Source organism: Salmo trutta, chromosome 16 (genome assembly GCF_901001165.1).
Source record: "Salmo trutta chromosome 16, fSalTru1.1, whole genome shotgun sequence".
NCBI lineage: Eukaryota > Metazoa > Chordata > Actinopteri > Salmoniformes > Salmonidae > Salmo > Salmo trutta.
This window is the reverse complement of record NC_042972.1, coordinates 54,621,413-54,641,225: the sequence shown is the minus strand read 5'-3', so window position 1 is coordinate 54,641,225 and position 19,813 is coordinate 54,621,413. Positions and strand designations below refer to the sequence as shown.

General features: G+C 42.5%; 1 protein-coding gene across 5 annotated transcripts in view; it reads right to left on the bottom strand.

The window, feature by feature from the left end:
• Positions 1 to 19,813, bottom strand: part of LOC115151054 (copine-5) — a 205,996-nt gene that overhangs the window by 130,186 nt on the left and 55,997 nt on the right. For 2 of the 5 annotated variants that reach the window (XM_029694996.1, XM_029694994.1), the window contains exons 4-7: positions 15,785 to 15,888; positions 15,278 to 15,317; positions 13,322 to 13,336; positions 12,931 to 13,007 (exon numbers count right to left, since the gene is read on the bottom strand). In XM_029694996.1, the coding sequence (XP_029550856.1) occupies positions 12,931 to 13,007; positions 13,322 to 13,336; positions 15,278 to 15,317; positions 15,785 to 15,888 (236 nt within the window). Of the gene's footprint in view, positions 1 to 6,308; positions 6,455 to 12,926; positions 13,008 to 13,321; positions 13,337 to 15,277; positions 15,318 to 15,784; positions 15,889 to 19,813 lie in introns of those variants that run through there. The other 3 variants (XM_029694999.1, XM_029694995.1, XM_029695000.1) reach the window with 3 other exon arrangements.

The window sequence follows — 19,813 nt, the reverse complement described above, 5'->3', positions numbered from 1 at the left end:
TAAGCAACCCCAGTTTTGAGTTGGCCTTGTGTTTTAGTTTATTGTCCTGCTAAAATGTCCCAGTGTCTGGTGGAAAGCAGACGAAACCAGGTTTTCCTCTAGGATTTTGCCTGTGCTTAGCTCCATTCTGTTTCTCGTTTATCCTGAAAAACTCCCCAGTCCTTAAATGTTACAAGCATACCCATAACATGATGCAGACACCACTTTGCTTGAAGATATGGAGAGTGGTACTCAGTAATGTGTTGTATTGGATTTGCCCCAAACGTAACACTTTGTATTCAGGACAAAATGTTAATTGCTTTGCCACATTTTGTTGCTGTATTACTTTATGCATTGTTGCAGACAGGATGCAAGTTTTGGAAAAAATGTATTCTGTACAAGCTTTGTTCTTTTCACTCTGTCAACTTGGTTAGTGTTGTGATATCACTACAATGTTGTTGATCCATACTCAGTTTTCTCCTATCACAGCCAATAAACTCTGTAACTGTTGTAAAGTCAACATTGGCATCATGGTAATATCCCTCAGCGGATTATTTCCTCTCCGGCAACTAAGTTAGGAAGGATGCCTGTATCTTTCTAGTGACTGGGTGTATTGATACACCATCCAAAATGTAATTAATAACTTCAACATGCTCAAAGGGATGTTCAATGTCTGCTTATTATTTTAATTTTTTTTTATCCATCTACCAATATGTGCCCTTCCTTTGTGAGGCATTGGAAAACCTCCCTGGTCTTTGTGGTTGAATCAGTGTTTGAAATTCACTGTTTGACTGAGGGACCTTACAGATAATTGTATGTGTGGGGTAAAGAGATAACTTAAGTCATTCAAAAATCATGTCAAACACTATTATTGCATACAGAGTGAGTCCATGCAACTCATTATGTGACTTGTTAAGCACACCGTCTCAATTTAATCATTTGTAAACGCAGGCTGTAACAACAAAATGTGGAAATAGTCAAGGGGTTTGAATACTTTCTGAAGGTATTGTACTTCCTCACAACACAAGGCAAATATTATATTCCTGTAAACTTCCACATATAGGCTTTGACTGAATACAACTCAATTGAAGCTGTAGCTGGGTCAATGGTGCCCAGGTGTGCAGTGGGCATGTCACTAATAACTAAAGAATACAATGCATTTAAGATATAACACATTTAAATGAATCAAGTCTCCTGAGTACTTGGGGCAGCTGAATCTCATCATGCATTTATTACTACTCCGTATTAATTACCAGTGAGTCTCTGTCCTCTCTCCAGACAAGTGTGGGACTCTCCTCTCTCCAGACAATGACACAAGGAGAGGGTCTTGACGACAGATGTGGAACAGAAACAAATCAAGACATAAAACTTCCCTCCCAGCAGAACTGTTTTGTTTACTCCTTCTCACAAATTTGCTTGAGCAGGAAAACCATCTCACACATCTGTCTGTCAAATGGCTTCGCTAATATACTGCCTTCCACCCTTCTTATTCTTCTGTTCTCAAAAAGCCTTCCCTCTGTTCCATCCCTCTCGCTCTTTTGCGCACTCTCACTTTCTCCCTCTCTCCTCTCAGTCTATCTGCCTTCCGTCACATTATTTGATAAAGATTAACACAATGGCAGCTTCCTAACCGGATTAGATACATACCGGTAGTTAAATCAAAGTTAAATGCCGAAAATATGATATCCGCAATGTCACAAAGCATAAAACAAACAACCAAATCATCAATAGCCATTACAATGTCGAAAATGATTTTGAGTTCAGTACCATTTCCTTGATTTTGCGGACCCGCGACTATGGTGTATCGACATTAGCTATCTATCTAGCTAACATTACCATGCTAGCGACGCTGGTCAGCATAGGCTCCTACGTGATACTCAACTTGGATTAGCTACCTACCTAGTTAGCCAGCCTAGCAAACTCTAATCCAATGGAAACCGATGCAACCCTGCTGGCTAATGGCTAGCTAGATTACCAGTGGTGACAACGAGGTCCCTGTGCGATTCAAGGCATTAATAAGTGCCATCGTGCAGAAACAGCTAAGAAAATACTGGTTTATGAGCTAGCTAAATGAGCTAGCAAGATAGCTATGACAGTTACCAGTGTGCATGAACAAATGCATGATGGCACGTATCAAAGGCAAGAAGGCAAGCAGAACAGACTGCCTCTCTGGGACTGGACTGGTTGTCACTAGTTACCACAGCCACAAAGTCAAAATTGGCTATGGCTATAGAGGGCTTGCAGGTGCGTCACAAATCACCTAGCAACCACACCAGGCGCCATGTTGGAAGTCCAGGATCAGTCTTTTTATAAAAAAAAATAATTTCACCTTTATTTAACCAGGTAAGCAAGTTGAGAACAAGATCTGATTTACAACTGCGACCTGGCCAAGATAAAGCAAAGCAGTTCGACACATACAACAACACAGAGTTACATATGGGGTAAAACAAACATACAGTCAATAATACAGTAGAAAAATAAGTCTATATACAATGTGAGCAAATGAGGTGAGATAAGGGAGGTAAAGGCAAAAAACGGCCATGGTGGCAAAGTAAATACAATATAGCAAGTAAAACACTGGAATGGTAGATATGTAGTGGAAGAAAGTGCAAAGTAGAAATAGAAATAATGCGGTGCAAAGGAGCAAAATAAATAAATACAGTAGGGGAAGAGGTAGTTGTTTAGGCTAAATTATGGATGGGCTATGTACAGGTGCAGTGATCTGTGGGCTGCTCTGACAGCTGGTGCTTAAAGCTAGTGAGGGAGATAAGTGTTTCCAGTTTCAGAGATTTTTGTAGTTCGTTCCAGTCATTGGCAGCAGAGAACTGGAAGGAGAGACGGCCAAAGGAGGAATTGGCTTTGGGGGTGACCAAAGAGATATACCTGCTGGAGCGCGTGCTACAGGTGGGTGCTGCTATGGTGACCAGTGAGCTGAGATAAGGGGGACTTTACCTAGCAGGGTCTTGTATATGACCTGGAGCCAATGGGTTTGGCGACGAGTATGAAGCGAGGGCCAGCCAACGAGAGCGTACAGGTCGCAGTGGTGGGTAGTGTATGGGGCTTTGGTGACAAAACGGATGGCACTGTGATAGACTGCATCCAGTTTATTGAGGCTATTTTGTAAATGACATCGCCGAAGTCGAGGATCGGTAGGATGGTCAGTTTTACGAGGGTATGTTTGGCAGCATGAGTGAAGGATGCTTTGTTGCAAAATAGGAAGCCAATTCTAGATTTAACTTTGGATTGGAGATGTTTGATGTGAGTCTGGAAGGAGAGTTTACAGTCTAACCAAACACCTAGGTATTTGTAGTTGTCCACATATTCTAAGTCTGTTGGATGCCTCCAAAAGTCCCCATGGCAGGCTGTGTTCTGCAACCATCGGAAACTTCGGGAAGATTGGCCATTACTTATTTTTTGTAAGGACGCATAAAACTGAGGCAGTGGAAGAACGTATATTCAAGTAAATAAATATACACTGCTCCAAAAAATAAAGGGAACACTTAAACAACACAATGTAACTCCAAGTCAATCACACTTCTGTGAAATCAAACTGTCCACATAGGAAGCAACACTGATTGACAATAAATGTCACATGCTGTTGTGCAAATGGAATAGACAACAGGTGGAAATTATAGGCAATTAGCAAGACACCCCCAATAAAGGAGTGGTTCTGCAGGTGGGGACCACAGACCACTTCTCAGTTCCTATGCTTCCTGGCTGATGTTTTGGTCACTTTTGAATGCTGGCGGTGCTTTCACTCTAGTGGTAGCATGAGACGGAGTCTACAACCCACACAAGTGACTCAGGTAGTGCAGCTCATCCAGGATGGCACATCAATGCGAGCTGTGGCAAGAAGGTTTGCTGTGTCTGTCAGCGTAGTGTCCAGAGCATTGAGGCGCTACCAGGAGACAGGCCAGTACATCAGGAGATGTGGAGGAGGTCGTAGGAGGGCAACAACCCAGCAGCAGGACCGCTACCTCCGCCTTTGTGCAAGGAGGAGTAGGAGGAGCACTGCCAGAGCCCTGCAAAATGACCTCCAGCAGGCCACAAATGTGCATGTGTCTGCTCAAACGGTCAGAAACAGACTCCATGAGGGTGGTATGAGGACCCGACGTCCACAGGTGGGGGTTGTGCTTACAGCCCAACACCGTGCAGGACGTTTCGCATTTGCCGGAGAACACCAAGATTGGCAAATTCGCCACTGGCGTCCTGTGCTCTTCACAGATGAAAGCACGTTCACATTGAGCACGTGACAGACGTGACAGAGTCTGGAGACGCCATGGAGAACGTTCTGCTGCCTGCAACATCCTCCAGCATGACCGGTTTGGCGGTGGGTCAGTCATGGTGTGGGGTGGCATTTCTTTGGGGGGCCGCACAGCCCTCCATGTGCTCGCCAGAGGTAGCCTGACTGCCATTAGGTACCGAGATGAGATCCTCAGACCCCTTGTGAGAGCATATGCTGGTGCGGTTGGCCCTGGGTTCCTCCTAATGCAAGACAATGCTAGACCTCATGTGGCTGGAGTGTGTCAGCAGTTCCTGCAAGAGGAAGGCATTGATGCTATGGACTGGCCCGCCCGTTCCCCAGACCTGAATCCAATTGAGCACATCTGGGACATCATGTCTCGCTCCATCCACCAACGCCACGTTGCACCACAGACTGTGCAGGAGTTGGTGGATGCTTTAGTCTAGGTCTGGGAGGAGATCCCTCAGGAGACCATCCGCCACATCAGGAGCATGCCCAGGCATTGTAGGGAGGTCATACAGGCAGGTGGAGGCCACGCACACTACTGAGCTTCATTTTGACTTGTTTTAAGGACATTACATCAAAGTTGGATCAGCCTGTAGTGTGGTTTTCCACTTTAATTTTGAGTGTGACTCCAAATCCAGACCTCCATGGGTTGATAAATTGGATTTCCATTGATTATTTTTGTGTGATTTTGTTGTCAGCACATTCAACTATGTAAAGAAAAAAGTATTTAATAAGATTATTTCTTTCATTCAGATCTAGGATGTGTTGTTTAAGTGTTCCCTTTATTTTTTTGAGCAGTATATTTAGAAAATGATCAAAAACAAGCTATTATTAGCTAGCTTGCTTAAGAAACTTAGTGTGTAGTCTAACTCAAATGAGCTGCTAAAGTAATGTTTGCTACCAAGCTAAGTGAATTAAATATCACCAGCTTGCTAACTTCATATTACCTAGTCAGCTAGCTATCTTTATGTATTTAATGTTGGAACTAAATGCATTTGTAGCTAGGTAGTTAGCTAGCTAAAAACCATGGAATAGGGTGAAAGGATTAGCTAGCAGTTCCAGCTGTCAGAGAAGGGTGAGTAGGCTACCCTGGATAGAGCAGGTACCTTTTAGGGAGGACATTATGGAAATATTCTCCAGTTCCAGTCCCTAGTGAGAAAAACTGAGGACAGAGATATATGGCAACATAATATTCAGGGCTGTCTATTTTTTGTAGACAGATAGGGCCGTGAAACCCTGTCTGCAGATGAAGAGGTCCAAATAAATGTTCCACGAGAATAAGGAGACATCCTTGTATACCATGGATTATATGTGTACCTTTATTGGCAGATTTTGTGAGCAAAAATACATTTTAAAAGTCACACAGAATGTATAAACCTGTTATAACTGGAGAAGGCCAACCCTGCTGGATGTACACACTTCTGTTCCAGTCCAGCACTAACACATCTGATTCAATGTATCAAACCTAATTAGTTGATAATCAAGTGTACTATTGCTGGGCTGGAACAGAAGTCTGCTCATCCAGCAGATCAGTGATCAGTGGAGCGAGGTTGGCTATCTCTGGTTTTGACTTTTCTTTTGTTCACCTGAAATTATTCTTTAGTAGTAATAGCCTACTCGTTACTAAAATGTCTAACCTTGACATACGAGTTAGCTTACGTGTACACTTTGACATTATATGAAATAGTGTTGATTCTTTGAAGTTAAGTGTTTAAACTTGTTTTAATTGTTAACGTAACTATCATTCAAGACAAACTGGTGTCGATGTTGATTAATCACAGATCACAATCCTGCAATAGAGGGGAAGGGAATCTGTCTCTAATATGTCTGTGTTTCTGTGTTATAATCTCAAATGAACATGACCTTTTTGTTCCGTCATAAGCAATTCTATGCTGAATGTGTTTAAATTGTAAAAGAAAGACAATAGTTGGGCTATAAGAAATACTTTTTTTTCAATGGGGCTAGGCAAAGCAGAGATGACCTTTTCATTTCACCCATGCAACAACATAACCTATTATTAAAGTACAGTATGTTTACAATATCAACAATAGTCTTTTACACTTTCAAAATTACATTATATATATTCATACACTTTAAGGGGGCACTTTTGTCATGACGTCAAGGTGAAGGTGCTTTCTAGTTGAATGGCACAACAGTGTCATTCAGATTGTCCAAAGCACTGCATACGACAACCATCTCGTATAACTGGGATGTGTCCTTTCATATCTGTAAAATGACAAAGTAGAAGTGGGAAGGGATCCAGCTTTTGTCAAATGAACGTATTATTTGACATTTCATAACAGATTAGGAGAATTTACATAGCAGGTTAGGAGAATGAGGTTAAATATAACTTTTTATGTGCATTTGACAAAAGTTGGATCCCTTTTAGCCAGGACCCCTTTTCGGCCTAGATTACATGGTTGCGTTCAAGACAAGGTCATTTTTAATGATCTGTTGTCAATGTCAGTAGAGTAGGCCTAGACTACCATCATATTAAAAAATATTCTGACAATGTCTCTTCTCCAGCCATATAAAGTGTAAGTTAGTAGAATTGCATGAAATGTTTATCAAAGGCAACATTTTTCCCATGCAAGGGAAAGAAACGTCTCTGATATAGCCTAGAAATGTATGCCACTACACGCTTATTAATAGCCAAAATTATCACTATCCAATCTACTCATCACATTGGGAATAGTAGGCTTACATTAGTCTGCAAATGCGATGTTAGAGGCATGCAATCCTTTGTTATAAAAGGTCATTTAAAAAAAATTGCTTCCCCAAAACATGAAACTCAAGCGACACATGCTAATAGCTAGACAACAAGCTATTGAGCTAGCTAATTTTGGCTAACTTAGTGTTGACGTTAACACTTGGTTAGTATAACAGCGAACCTAAACTCAAAATCAATCAGACTTGATTTACCAGTGATGAAATTATCATAGCAAACCATGTATTGACAACTGTCTGGGTTCAGGTTTTGATGGGCAAAAAGGTTTCTTTACTTTTCTGACAGTTCTTGAGTTTTATCTCATTGGTGTCACCAATAGTGTTTCATGATTGCGGGGAATCTGTAAACCTTTTTTCCCCGTTGTCTTTCCTGCCTGGTTAGAGCAGCCAAATACTCTACAGAAAATGACCGTGGTGATGAACCAACTAGCTTCAGGCACTGTTATCATGCAGTTTGGGGTAGCCACTCAGCTGTTGTTGTCGGAACAATTGATGCGGTGGCCTTCCAAAATGGCCGCCAGGAGGCGTTCTACGTCAACTGCAAGCCCTCTATATCGTAAAAAATCATTAAAACTAAAATTTCCTTTTGGTCTTAAATTAAGGTTAGGCATAATGTTAGCATTGCGGTTAGAGTTAAGGTTAGGGTTAGGTTTAAAATCTGATTTTAAGAAGATACATTTTAGAAATAAGCAGAGTTTATACATAATTATGACTTTGTGGCTGTGGTAACTAGTGACAACTGACTGGAGTGACCCATCTAGCTAGCTAGCAGAGGGGTACAAAAGAGGCGGGTACACAGACACATATCTCATACAATTATATTTGCTTCTAGTCCATGACAACACATGTTACAAAGTAAATACCTGCGTCAAATATATCTCATTGCATTTCATGCTAGTGCATAAAATCTATAGTTGTGTTTTTTTGCATAGGAAAGAGGAGTCACCCATCAAGCTTGGATACACATTTATGTAGCCTAGTGGTTAAAAACGTTGGGCCGGTAACTGAAAGGTCGCTGGTTCGAATCCCCGAGGCAACTAGGGCTGCAGTCCAAACTCAGAGTAGACATCCCTCAGCCCTTGAATGACGTTTTACAACGTCACATCAGAGTGATTCTTAAATGTCCCTTGCCCAAGCAAGGGAGAGTGATGATCGGAGAGGCAACGGCCTTGGTGGAAATCTTGAAGTTGAGCTTAAAAACAACCAAACTAAAGCTACTAATGTACCTAGCAAGCTAACGTAGCTAGCTAGCACTCCTGTAATTCTCCTAGCTAGTTACCAATAGCTGGGTAACAGTAATTTCAGAATTCCTAAAAATATATTTATGAAGCTAAATACATTTTATAGGCTCCTCACTAAGAGACCTAGCCAATTTGCTAACACTAAAATCAATGTTATCTATACATTTGTTTTGCAAGCTAGCATCATAATTTTGTCTGACATGCTGAAAATGCAGCCGTGTTGCTTAAATTTGACACTTTGTGGCCACAGGAGTATGACACGTGACCACAGTTTGCATTGAATTGTGGGTCATATCAACCCCACAAGTGATGAAAGTTCTTTACTCGCTCCCTCGTGCTAAATCGAGGGCCAAAGGGGCAATGTTAGTGAATTGGACCTCCACTTAAGATGGAAATCAAACTGCATCTGGTTTCGACAGGGATTCCCCCGAAGGGAAAGTGGCTAATGCGAGGGCTGAAGGGGTAAAAATCTGTCGATGTGCCCTTGAGCAAGGCACTTAACAATAATTGGTCCTGTAAGGGGCTCTGGATAAGAACGTCTACTAAATAACTAAAATGTGAACGATAGCTAGTAACAGAAGACAAAAAACCTGGTGACCACTAGATGTCCTCGTATACCCATATTTTTCATCAGTACTGTGTGAATGACAAACCCATTCAATCATTTTTGGGGTATCTACAAGAATCGTATTTTTTTTTAGACTCAGCAGGTAGGGGCCTACGTAGTTCAGATCATCTGTCTTCATGAATGGTTTCATGTGAGCTTGGTTGCATCCCCCATCTTAAGTGTAAGAAGGCATTTGATATCACAAAGTAGGCTGTATTTGCATTTCTCCTGGATTACCATTTCTCATTAGTTAGCCCTACTTCACCACAGAAATGCAAATCAGTTTACAGTGAAAATAAATAATTGTATGTACAGTATGTGTCTAACAAATCCATAAGTGCTCTCCAAAATGTTAATATACAAATCATATGCAATAGTGCCATTTTACAACAGTGCAGCAAGCTAGTGGACTCGATCAAGTACTGTTGAAATCAATTTGATGTGTGGGTAGGGGTCAACTGGGACGAAAGTAACACTTTGTTTTTTTCCTAATTACCCAGAGATCGATGGTGCTAGAGACACCATATTTTATGACCAGCAACTTATATATGTGCTCTACCATTAGCAACTGTAAATGCAGTGCCCATAGAAACCCCTTCAACTTTGTTTCACAAGTATGGAGGTAGTTTTGTGCCCCAAAAAATAAGGGCTTAAATATGTGTCCAAAAAACTGAAATATATTTCCTGAGCTTTCAAATCCTGATTTCTTATGATTTTTTTTTTTTACTGTCTTTTTTGCCATTTATGAATGTATTATTCAATGTGTTTCTATGGGTATAGTAGTAGAGGCCAAATTCAATATATTTTTTTATACCTCAAGGGGTCCTAAAATTCAAAATCAAATAGCTAAATGATCCATGGTATGACCATCTTAAAACAATTCCATACTGTACATTAGCTTAAGCCAATGGCTTGGACTTTTAGAGGTTTATTTTCAAAGCCTCCTTCAGATTCTTATTAGACATGCAATGTCTGTTTTAATAAAGCAGCCTGTATACTTGCAGTAGGGGGGGAAATGTAGTGTTGTACTTTAATCATGAAGTAAGCAAACAAACTCCCACGATTGCCACTTTGACTCTCGTCACACATTCTTCTCCCCATCTCCTCAACTTGCCCTCTCAAATCACACTCTTCATGCACTCCCACTCGTCCCCACTTCCACCCCTGTCACATTCTTATCCCCTCTTTCAGTTCTGTCATATAGGCCCCAACCTAATCTCTTGTGGACAGATCTACATAAACATAACTGGTTCATCTCAGCCTATGTTGCCTTTAAGTCTCTACAGTGCCTAACGGATTACCCCAGAGAACACTGCTACTCCTGCTGTTCTGTCATCATCTGATTAGCATCTGGTCATCGCGGTGGTGGCACAGGGCTACTCATTTCTCCTGTGGAGATTTTATCTTTTCCCCCTCTCTCACCTGTCTCACTTCCTCATTTTAATTCTATGTTGTCACTGTCACTTGTCCACTCAAACTTTACATTGATGCCATCTATCGCCCAGCGGATGGAGCGTTCCTCAATAAGCTTGACACCTTGATAAGCTAATTTCCCGAAGATGGCTTACCACTCATCGTACTGGGTGACATAAACCTCCTAATGCCTGACTTCGATTCAATTCTTTCCTCTCCTTTCCTATCCTTTCCTCTTTTGACCTCACTCTTTCCCAGTCCCCTCCCACTCACAGGGCAGGCAACGCACTTAACCTCATCTTTACTAGAGGCTGTTTGCCTACTAATCTCACTACAACCCCCCCCTTCGTGTCTTTGATCAATACTTTGTTTATTTTTCTCTCCCTCTCTCCTCCAACCCTACCCACTCAGCCGCTACCCAGATGGTCATGCACCATCGCAATCTTTGCTCTCTCTCTCTCCCACTACTCTCTCCTCTTCTATCCTATCATATCATCTCTTCCTTCCGTCTCCTGATTCTGCCTCTATGACCCTACTCTCCTCCCTTTCCACATCCTATGACTCTCACTGTCCCCTTTCCTCCTGGCTGGTTCAGCCCTCCCCTCCTGCTCTGTGGCTTAGTGACTCACTCCGAGCTTACAGAATAGGGCTGCGGGCAGCTGAGAGGTCATGGAGGAAAACTAAACTTACGGAGAACTTTCAATCACTTTAAATTTCAGGCTTCTGCCTCTAATCCTCCCTCCTTAATCCTCAACCTCCTCCCCCTCCCTCCTCCCTCTCCATGGGCAACTTTGTCAACCACTTTGAAAAGAAGAGACTTCTTTTGCCCCTCTCTCTCCATATGCAATCTGGCAACTTGTGATATCCAGTCGCCCAACAACCTGCCCGCTCGACCCCATCCCCTTCTCCAGACCATCTCTGGAGACCTTCTCCCATTCCTCATCAACTCATCCCTGACCACTGGCTTCATCCCCTCTGACTTCAAGATGGCCAAAGTCGCTAACCTCCTCAAGAAATGAAGACTCGACCCCTTTGACGTCAAATACTACAGACCAGTATTTTCTTTCTTTTCTTCCCAATACACTTGAGCGTACTATCCATTGCTAGCTCTCCCGTTATCTCTCTCAGAATGATCTTCTTGACACTAACCAGTCAGGCTTCAAGATAGCTCACTCAACTGAGACCGCTCTCCTCTGAGTCCCGGAGGCTCTCCACTGCCAAAGCTGACACTCTCTACTCTGTTCTCATCCATTAGATCCTCCTCTCCACCCTCTCAGGGCTGGGCGTCTTGCATCCTACCTGGGAGGTCGCTCCTACCAGGTGACATGGAGACATCTCAGCTTGGATATCGGCCCACCTCCTTAAGTTCAACATCGACAAGACAGAGCTGCTCGCCCTTCCGGAGGAGGCCCGCCCGCTCCAAGACCTCTCCATGATGGTTGACAACTCCGTGTCCCCCTTGTAGGTGTAAAGAACCTTGGCATGATCCTGGTCAGCACCTTGTAATTCTCTGCAAACATCAAAGCAGTGACTATCTCCTGCACGTTCATGCTCTACAATATCCTTAGAGTACTACCCTTCCTCAAATAGGAACCAGCGCAGGTCCTAATCCAGGCATTTGTCATCTCCCATCTGGACTACAGTACTTCAACTCTGTTGGCTGGGCCCCCTGCTTGTGCCATCAAACCCATGCAACTTATCCAGAATGCTACAGCCCACCTGGTGTTCAACCTTCCCAAATCACCCCACTCCTCAGCAAACTCCACTGGCTTCCAGTTGAAGCTCACATCCACTACAAGACCATGGTGTTTGCCTACGGAGCAGCAAAAGGAACTGGCCCTCCCTACCGTCAGGCTATGCTCAAACCACACCCCAACCCGAGCACTCTGTTCTGCCACATCTGATCTCTTGGCCGTTCCACCTCTTCGGGGGGTCAGCTCCCACTCAGCCCAGTCAATGCTCTTCTCTGTCTTGGCACCCCTACGGTGGAAGCAGGACAGCAGAGTCCCTGCCCATCTTCTGAAAACGTCTCAAACCCTACCTCTTCAAAGAGTATCTTAAATGAATCCCAAGGCGCTATTACCACTAATTGTTGTAATTCGGGTTCAGCGCCTCGCCCCCTTTCTCTAATGACAATAATTTGTCGGAACGAGTACAATTTTATTTTTTGTTTCTTTCTCTCTCCTTCTACTTCCCTCTGTTTATTTTAAGGAATCTTCTTTTCTCATTCTTTTTTCCTTGGTATGTCTTTCTGTCCCTTTTCTGTCAACATAGTCTCATTAGAATATGTAAAAAAAAAAACAAGCCTCTACAGGAGTTAAACATCCTGTCTATTCTCATTACCACACAATGACAACCAACAGACTTGAAATGGACTCAGCAGTTTTGGGTACCAGCAGGGGGTCCAGGCAGGTAGGTACTTTTCAGGCAGGTACTTCAGCAACATTAGGGGTCCAGAAAAACAATCCCACTCTGACACTGAAAACAAGCGTGTGTGACTTTGCCACAACAAGATGAAAAGGTCCAATGGTGCTTAAGGTAACAACAAGCAAATAGCGGGGATCAGCGATTTCAGCACCATGGACAGCGGTGAAACCATATCCCAGAGGTCTGGCGTTCACCACCACAGGACAGTGGCCAATGTTTCATCCATAATGGTCTCATTTAGGACAACAGTGGTTTGAAAAAAAGGTATGATATTATCAGAGACTCACCCCAGTGGTTTCTCCAGTCGACTGGCAGGTGACCCCACGATCTCCCCCAGGGTGCAGAACGCTTGACCCAAGAAGTCCTGAGAGGGGGAGGAGAAGGAGGAAGAGAGAGGGGGGAAGAGGTGGGAGAGAGAGGGAGGGAAGAAGAGACAGAGACAGGATGGAGGAGGTATAGGGTTACAAAAGGGAAACATGGGGAGAGGGGAAGTAAACAGGGATGAAGGGAGTTGGGGAGAAGATTGGACAAGGTGATAGCGAGAGAAGGGAGTGAGGTTATATACGGAGGTTATTAGAGTGTGTTACATGCATTACAGTTGCGTGTGTTTTCTGTATCTCTAGCTACAATATACTACAGCTACAGTACTGAAAGAAAAGGAAAGAGGCAGAGACGTACGTTGAGATCAGAAGGCTTCCAGAGGGCAGGGGAGAGCAGGCAGCAGGGTCAACAACAACAACAGAACACATCATGTACACACAAACACTACAATACCCAGAACACCTAGCACCACTCAAACCAGGAAGTGTAGCAGGAGAGAATACAGATTAGGTGTCATATAAGAGCTGTTAGTAAATAAAACATCTGGGAGGAATACAATTCATAAAAATCATGCAGTTGGAGATATGCAAATCTTATCTTTGTATGCAAATACCTCAAATAATCTGTTAGACTGTTTTGATCCAACAGTCTCCCAAGCGACAGAATGTGAAGATTGTTATCCTCTTATTAGCAGTCAAATAGTGACATGATGATTCATACATCCTGTTTATCCAATTCAAATGCACTAAAGCATTTCATGATCAATTCTAGTCTTGTTGAGAACACAGAAGGTACATTATTCTACAACAGTAGTACAACTACTAATCATTTGCATATGAATGTAAATCCTGCACCAAAGCAGTGGTGGAAAAAGTAGCCAATTGTCATACTTGAGTAAAAGTAAAGATACCTTAACAGAAAATGACTTAAGTAAAAGTGAAAGTCACCCAGTAAAATACTACTTGAGTAAAAGTAAAAAAGTATTTGGTTTTAAATATACTTAAGTATCAAAAGTAAATGTAATTGCTAAAATATACTCAAAAGTAAAAGTATAAATCACTTCACATTCCTTATATTAAACAAACCAGATGGGAAACTATATATATATATATATATATATAAACTATATATATATAAATAAAGGATAGCCAGGAGCACACTCCAACACTCAGACATCATTTACAAGCAAAGAATTTGTGTTTAGTGAGTCCGTCAGATCAGAGGCAGTAGGGATGACCAGGGTGGTTCTCTTGAGAAGTGCGTGAATTGGTCCATTTTCCTTCAAAATTACATTCAAAAAGTACTTTTGGGTGTCAGGGAAAATGTATGGAATAAAAATAATATAATTTTCTTTAGGAATGTAGTGACGCAAAAGTAAAAGTCGTCACAAATGTAAAGTGTAAAGTAAAGTACAGATACCCCAAAAACCTACTTAAGTAGTACTTGAAAGTATTTTTACTTAAGTACTTTACACCACTGCACCAAAGCCTTATCCTCCAATGGAGACGTTTCTTTATAATTGCCTAATTGTTATTTTTCACTGGATGCACTGGATCCAGGCATACTGAACATACAGATGGTTTGCCCTACTGTGTGGTCACGGAGCCATTGTATGTACTTGTAGTAACAACCACATTGTATGAACAAACAAAAGGTTCATAACATTTTCATGCTGTATATTTGGATACCTGGATGGTTCTTTGGGGAAAGGGGGATACCTTGTCAGTTGTCCAACAATGTATTCAACTGAAATGTGTCTTCCTTCCGTATTTAACCCAACCCCTCTGAATCAGAGAGGCGCGGGGGGCTGCCTTAAATCGACATCCACGTCTTCGGAGCCCGGGGAACAGTGGGTTAACTGCCTTGCTCAGGGGCAGAACGACAGATTTTTACCTTGTCAGCTCGGGGATTCGATTCAGCAACCTTCCGGTTATTGGCCCAACGCTCTAACCACTAGGTTTGCATAAATCCATGAAGGTAGTTTGTTGACGGTGCATGCAACATGTAGCAGGCACAACTAATCAAACCATGCAACTTCACGATCAGACCAGAGTCATAGATAAGGAGAGTTTGGCCAATCAGAGTGCAGGACTCTCACGTTTCATCTCTCTGAACATTCAGTTGTCAGTTGTCCATGATGAGTCCTATGCTTTTAGCTCTGATAATTTTGTTCTGAAAATTCTGTTAACTTTTATTGATCAATAATAACTTTGAAAATCAATGGTTTCAAGTCCATTATGTTGATTATTGTCAGGAGTATTGGCCAATACCTGTTCATCTGTGTCTGTAGGTCTGAGAGGGTGTGTCACTCACGTGTTTGGACAGGTCTGGGCTTTTAGAGTCCACATCATATCTGGAGGAGAGATAGGTAACACAGGTTACATGTGCATGTGTGTGTGAGCGAAAGAGAGCGGGAGAGAGAGAGAAAGGGAGCTCTAACTAGGCCTCTGGTAGATGAAGCTTCTCCATTGCTCATTACTTACATCCATATAACCCAGCGTTATACTAAACACTATTTGAAAGGAGAGGAAACAGTCTCTAGGATCCCTCTCCATGTGAATGTGAGGCCAACAAGGAACATAATAGTGACTGCAGTATATCGGAACGTGTATATGTGTCTCCATGTTTGCTTTGACAATGTAAGTCCCTACACTTTCCATGCTAATATAGCCTCTTGAATTGAATTGAATGGGAAACACAGAGAGGGGGAAAGAGAAAGATACAGAGACGGTGATAGAGAAAGAGAAAGAAAGGGAACAGAGGGAGGGTTGTCATGTGGGGTCTCATCAGGACCAGTGTTTAAAGGAAATAATCACTCACAAGTCAAAGCGTAGATTCTGCTTCTCCTCAAAGAAATAGTCCAGGATGTACTTCCTGACAAAGTCTGGGTTTAGAGTGTTGTCAATCACCTCTGTTCTCCCAAACTAGAGAGAGAGAGAGAGAGAGAGAGAGAGAGAGAGAGAGAGAGAGAAAGAGAGAGAGAGGGGGGAAGGAAATGGGAGAAATGTGGGAAAAAAGCATTATTCAGCATTATACATCCTCCAAATACACAATCTATAGTTCCAATCTCTTCATTATTATTCTAAATCTATCTCTCTCTCTCTCCGACACATACGCACCTGTCAGAGAGAGAGACAGAAGAGGGATGATTAGGAGACAGTATCACCCCGTGATACCAACGCATTACACACTCCTGTTGTGTGAGTGTGTTTCCTTGATCCTGTCTCGTCTCTTTTCTCCCATTCTAATTACTGAGGCAGAGAACGCCCACTCATCACCTCAACTCACCCTCCAGAGAGAGAGAGAGAGAGTGGGAGAGAAGGAGGGAGAGGAGAGGAGAGGAGAGGAGAGGAGAGGAGAGGAGAGGAGAGGAGAGGAGAGGAGAGGAGAGAAGAATAGGAAGAGGGAAGAAGAGGGACGAAGAGGGGGAAGGAGAGAGGGCTTGGCGAGAGTGTAGAGAGATGAAGGGTGAGAGGGAGGAGAGAGAGAGAGATACAGAGGGGCAGAGTTGGCAAGATACATGAAAAGACAGAGAGTATGAGAGATGGAGGAGAGAAAGAGGCAGAATTAGCACCGGAGACCAGGAAAAGTGAGAGAAAGGGAGATGAGAAAAGAGAGAGGGGGAGTAGAAAATAAAGAGAAAGAGAGGGGGAGATGGACGGGGGTTAAACCCAGTTAATTACTGGGATTCTCACTCCTACACGAACGGCTGCAGATCCAGGAAAAAAGCCAGCAAGCTTGGAATTCACCCAATCACACACCCCACCTAGTTCCGAAAGAGGACAGTGTGAGTGACATGACACTGTTGGTAAAGCCCATGGAGGAATCCTAAATATACGATAGGGATACAACCCCTTCTCTAAATATATCTGCTGTAAGATACGGGTTTCAATCATGGAGACCCGGTAAGCCAATATGGTAATGGGATTCTCTGACTGTACATTTAAACATGTCTGAAACAAAGACTATATAGTCCAGTAAGGGGTCTGATTCTGATTGCAACTCTCTATGAGGAGATACAGTGGGGTGAAGTACACCCATTGATCTCACATGAATTGAGACTGTAAGTAAACTACTGAAATATGGTTGCGTCGGAGTCAAACTGGGGCAACGTCTGTCTACATCCCTTAACAGGGAGGCAGTGCCGTCTGCAGTGGTCGTGTAAAATGGTTCAACGTCTGTAATGTATGGTGAAACAGTACAGAGAGGCAGTGGGGTGGTTATATGGTGTATTGGTCAAACGTAGTGTACTACATTGGGAATGGGGTGCCATTTGGGACACATACCATAAATGTTTCGTAAACTCCTGAAAAATCACTGTTTCAGTCTGGTTTCTGAGTAAAACGGGGCCGACGTCTGAAGCCCTTAACAAGTGTACAGCATGGTGAAACAGCAGCATTATGGTCGTGTGGTGTAGAAACACAGTAGTTGAATGCGGTAGACTCTAGAGGCTTGTGCCCAGAGGTGGGCTGCAGTTTGTTCACAGCTATTTGTGTTGAACCATGAATTATTCAGACTGAGAAACAGAAAGTGAGAGAGAAAAGGAGGGGGAGGGAGAGAAATAGAGAGAGAGAGAGAGAGAGATGGAGGGAGAAGGGAAGGTGTGAGAGAGGAAACAGAAAGAGCAACAGAGAAAGACAGAAGAGAAAGACAGAAATAGAGAGGAAGAGAAACCTAGCCTCCCTGATAATGCATGAATAAAACAGCCATTTCCCAACAGTGCTTGCCTGGCTCACACTCCAGAGAAAGCTAGTCATTTTCTAAACAGGGCCAGTTCTAAAAGTTACACAGGATTGAGGTAAAAACGTCTCCATTCTCTGAAGTTGGAGGACTAGATGTAATAGAAAGGGCTTCAGTTGTACTATTTAAGGGAGTCCCAAGAGTCAGTGTTGCAAACGTATTTGGAGACATTTAGTGGAAGAACTTTGAGAACTCAACAACTTAAATTGGATAAATTAGCAAAGTTATTTGAACTGTTCAGATGATGCAAATTGTTTTTCATTTTGGAAATAAATTACCTTTTTACAAGATACATAGCTGTGAGTTTACATTATGAAGCTCTAATCTCCTGACGAACAGACTCATTAAAAAATAACAATGTGTAATGTGAACAACGCCTCCTCATTGGCATTTTTTTCTTCATTGCTATTCCTATCGGAGTAAACAACTGATCTGCCATTTGGGATTCTCTGTGTTTACTTTGTAATTACTATTGGTGACATTTACAATCAATACATCCTCCATAAATGCAGAGATGAACCTCATTTAGCCTTTATTTAATCATGCAGGATAAAATCCCTTGAGGTTAACACAGGGGTTCCCAAAATGTGTCACTCGGGGCCCCCCTCCAGTATTGGGGAACATCCCGAGCCATGTCTATGACACAAACTGTTCACACCACTCTTGTTGGTCGAGATAATTTTCTAGGTTTAAAGTTTATTTCCTGCAATTCTACACATTTTGTCATGGGGGGGGCAAAGAAATGTTTGCAGTTTTAAAGCACATTTTCTTACAATTCTATACATTTTGCCATGCCTAATGTGTATTCATGTGATATTTAAGTGAGAAAAAAATGCATACAGTATCTATGGGCCAAAAAAATGAAATAAAAAAACGTCTGACATGGGCTAGTTGATCTGGACATTTCTGACAAGTTATAAGTCGCTCTCTAAGGTATGCAATGACTGACATGATGAAGAAAACTGATGATGCACTACCCAATTTAGAAATTGCACCTTGTGCTTTCTACTATTACAACTTTCAAGGTTTAGGTTTAAAGCCGGACTTAGTTCATTAAAAAAAGGATAAATATATACTGTATATTATTATTTATTATAATAATTGGAAGGGGGGGGTGTATGAGCTTCGTTCTAGAGTCTCCTATCAGAGAGATTTGAAAAGCTGCAATATTATCTTACTGAAACGTGGCTGGATGATGATGACGGTGGATTCTCCAAGCAGCGGCAGGATCGTACAGAGTCTTCAGGGAAGTCGAAAGGAGTGTGTTTTTTCATGAATAACAAATGGTGTGCCGCTTCAAGTGTGAAGGAAACCTCAAGCTTTTGTTCACCTGATAAAGAATACCTCATAGTTAACTGCAGACCCTTTTATCTACCAAGAGAGTTTTCCTCCATAATGTTTTCAAGCCAATGTGAGCAAAACGTTTAAACGGGTTAACAAATCACAGACGGAATAACATGGCGTGTTCTCAAAGCATGCACAGACCAGCTGGCAAGTGTCTTCACACACATTTTCAATCTCTCCTTGTCCCAGTTTGTAATCTCAATATGTTTCAAGCTGACCACTATTGTCCCTGTTCCCAAGAGCCTGCCTAAATAACTATTACCCTGTAGCACTCGCATCTGTAACTATGAAGTGCTTTGAAAGGCTGGTCATGACACACATCCACACCATTACCCGAGACACCCTAGACCCACTCCAATTTGCATACTGCCCCAACAGATCCACAGATGACGCAATCTCAATTGCACTTCACACTGCCCTTCTCCCACCTGAAGGGAAATGAACTACATGACCAAAAGTATGTGGACACCTACTCGTTGAATATCTCATTCCAAATTCATGGCCATTAATATGGAGTTACATTTACATTTAAGTCATTTAGCAGACGCTCTTATCCAGAGCGACTTACAAATTGGTGCATTCACCTTATGATATCCAGTGGAACAACCACTTTACAATAGTGCATCTAAATCTTTTAGGGGGGGGGGGGTTAGAAGGATTACTTTATCCTATCCCAGGTATTCCTTAAAGAGGTGGGGTTTCAGGTGTCTCCGGAAGGTGGTGATTGACTCCGCTGTCCTGGCGTCGTGAGGGAGCTTGTTCCAC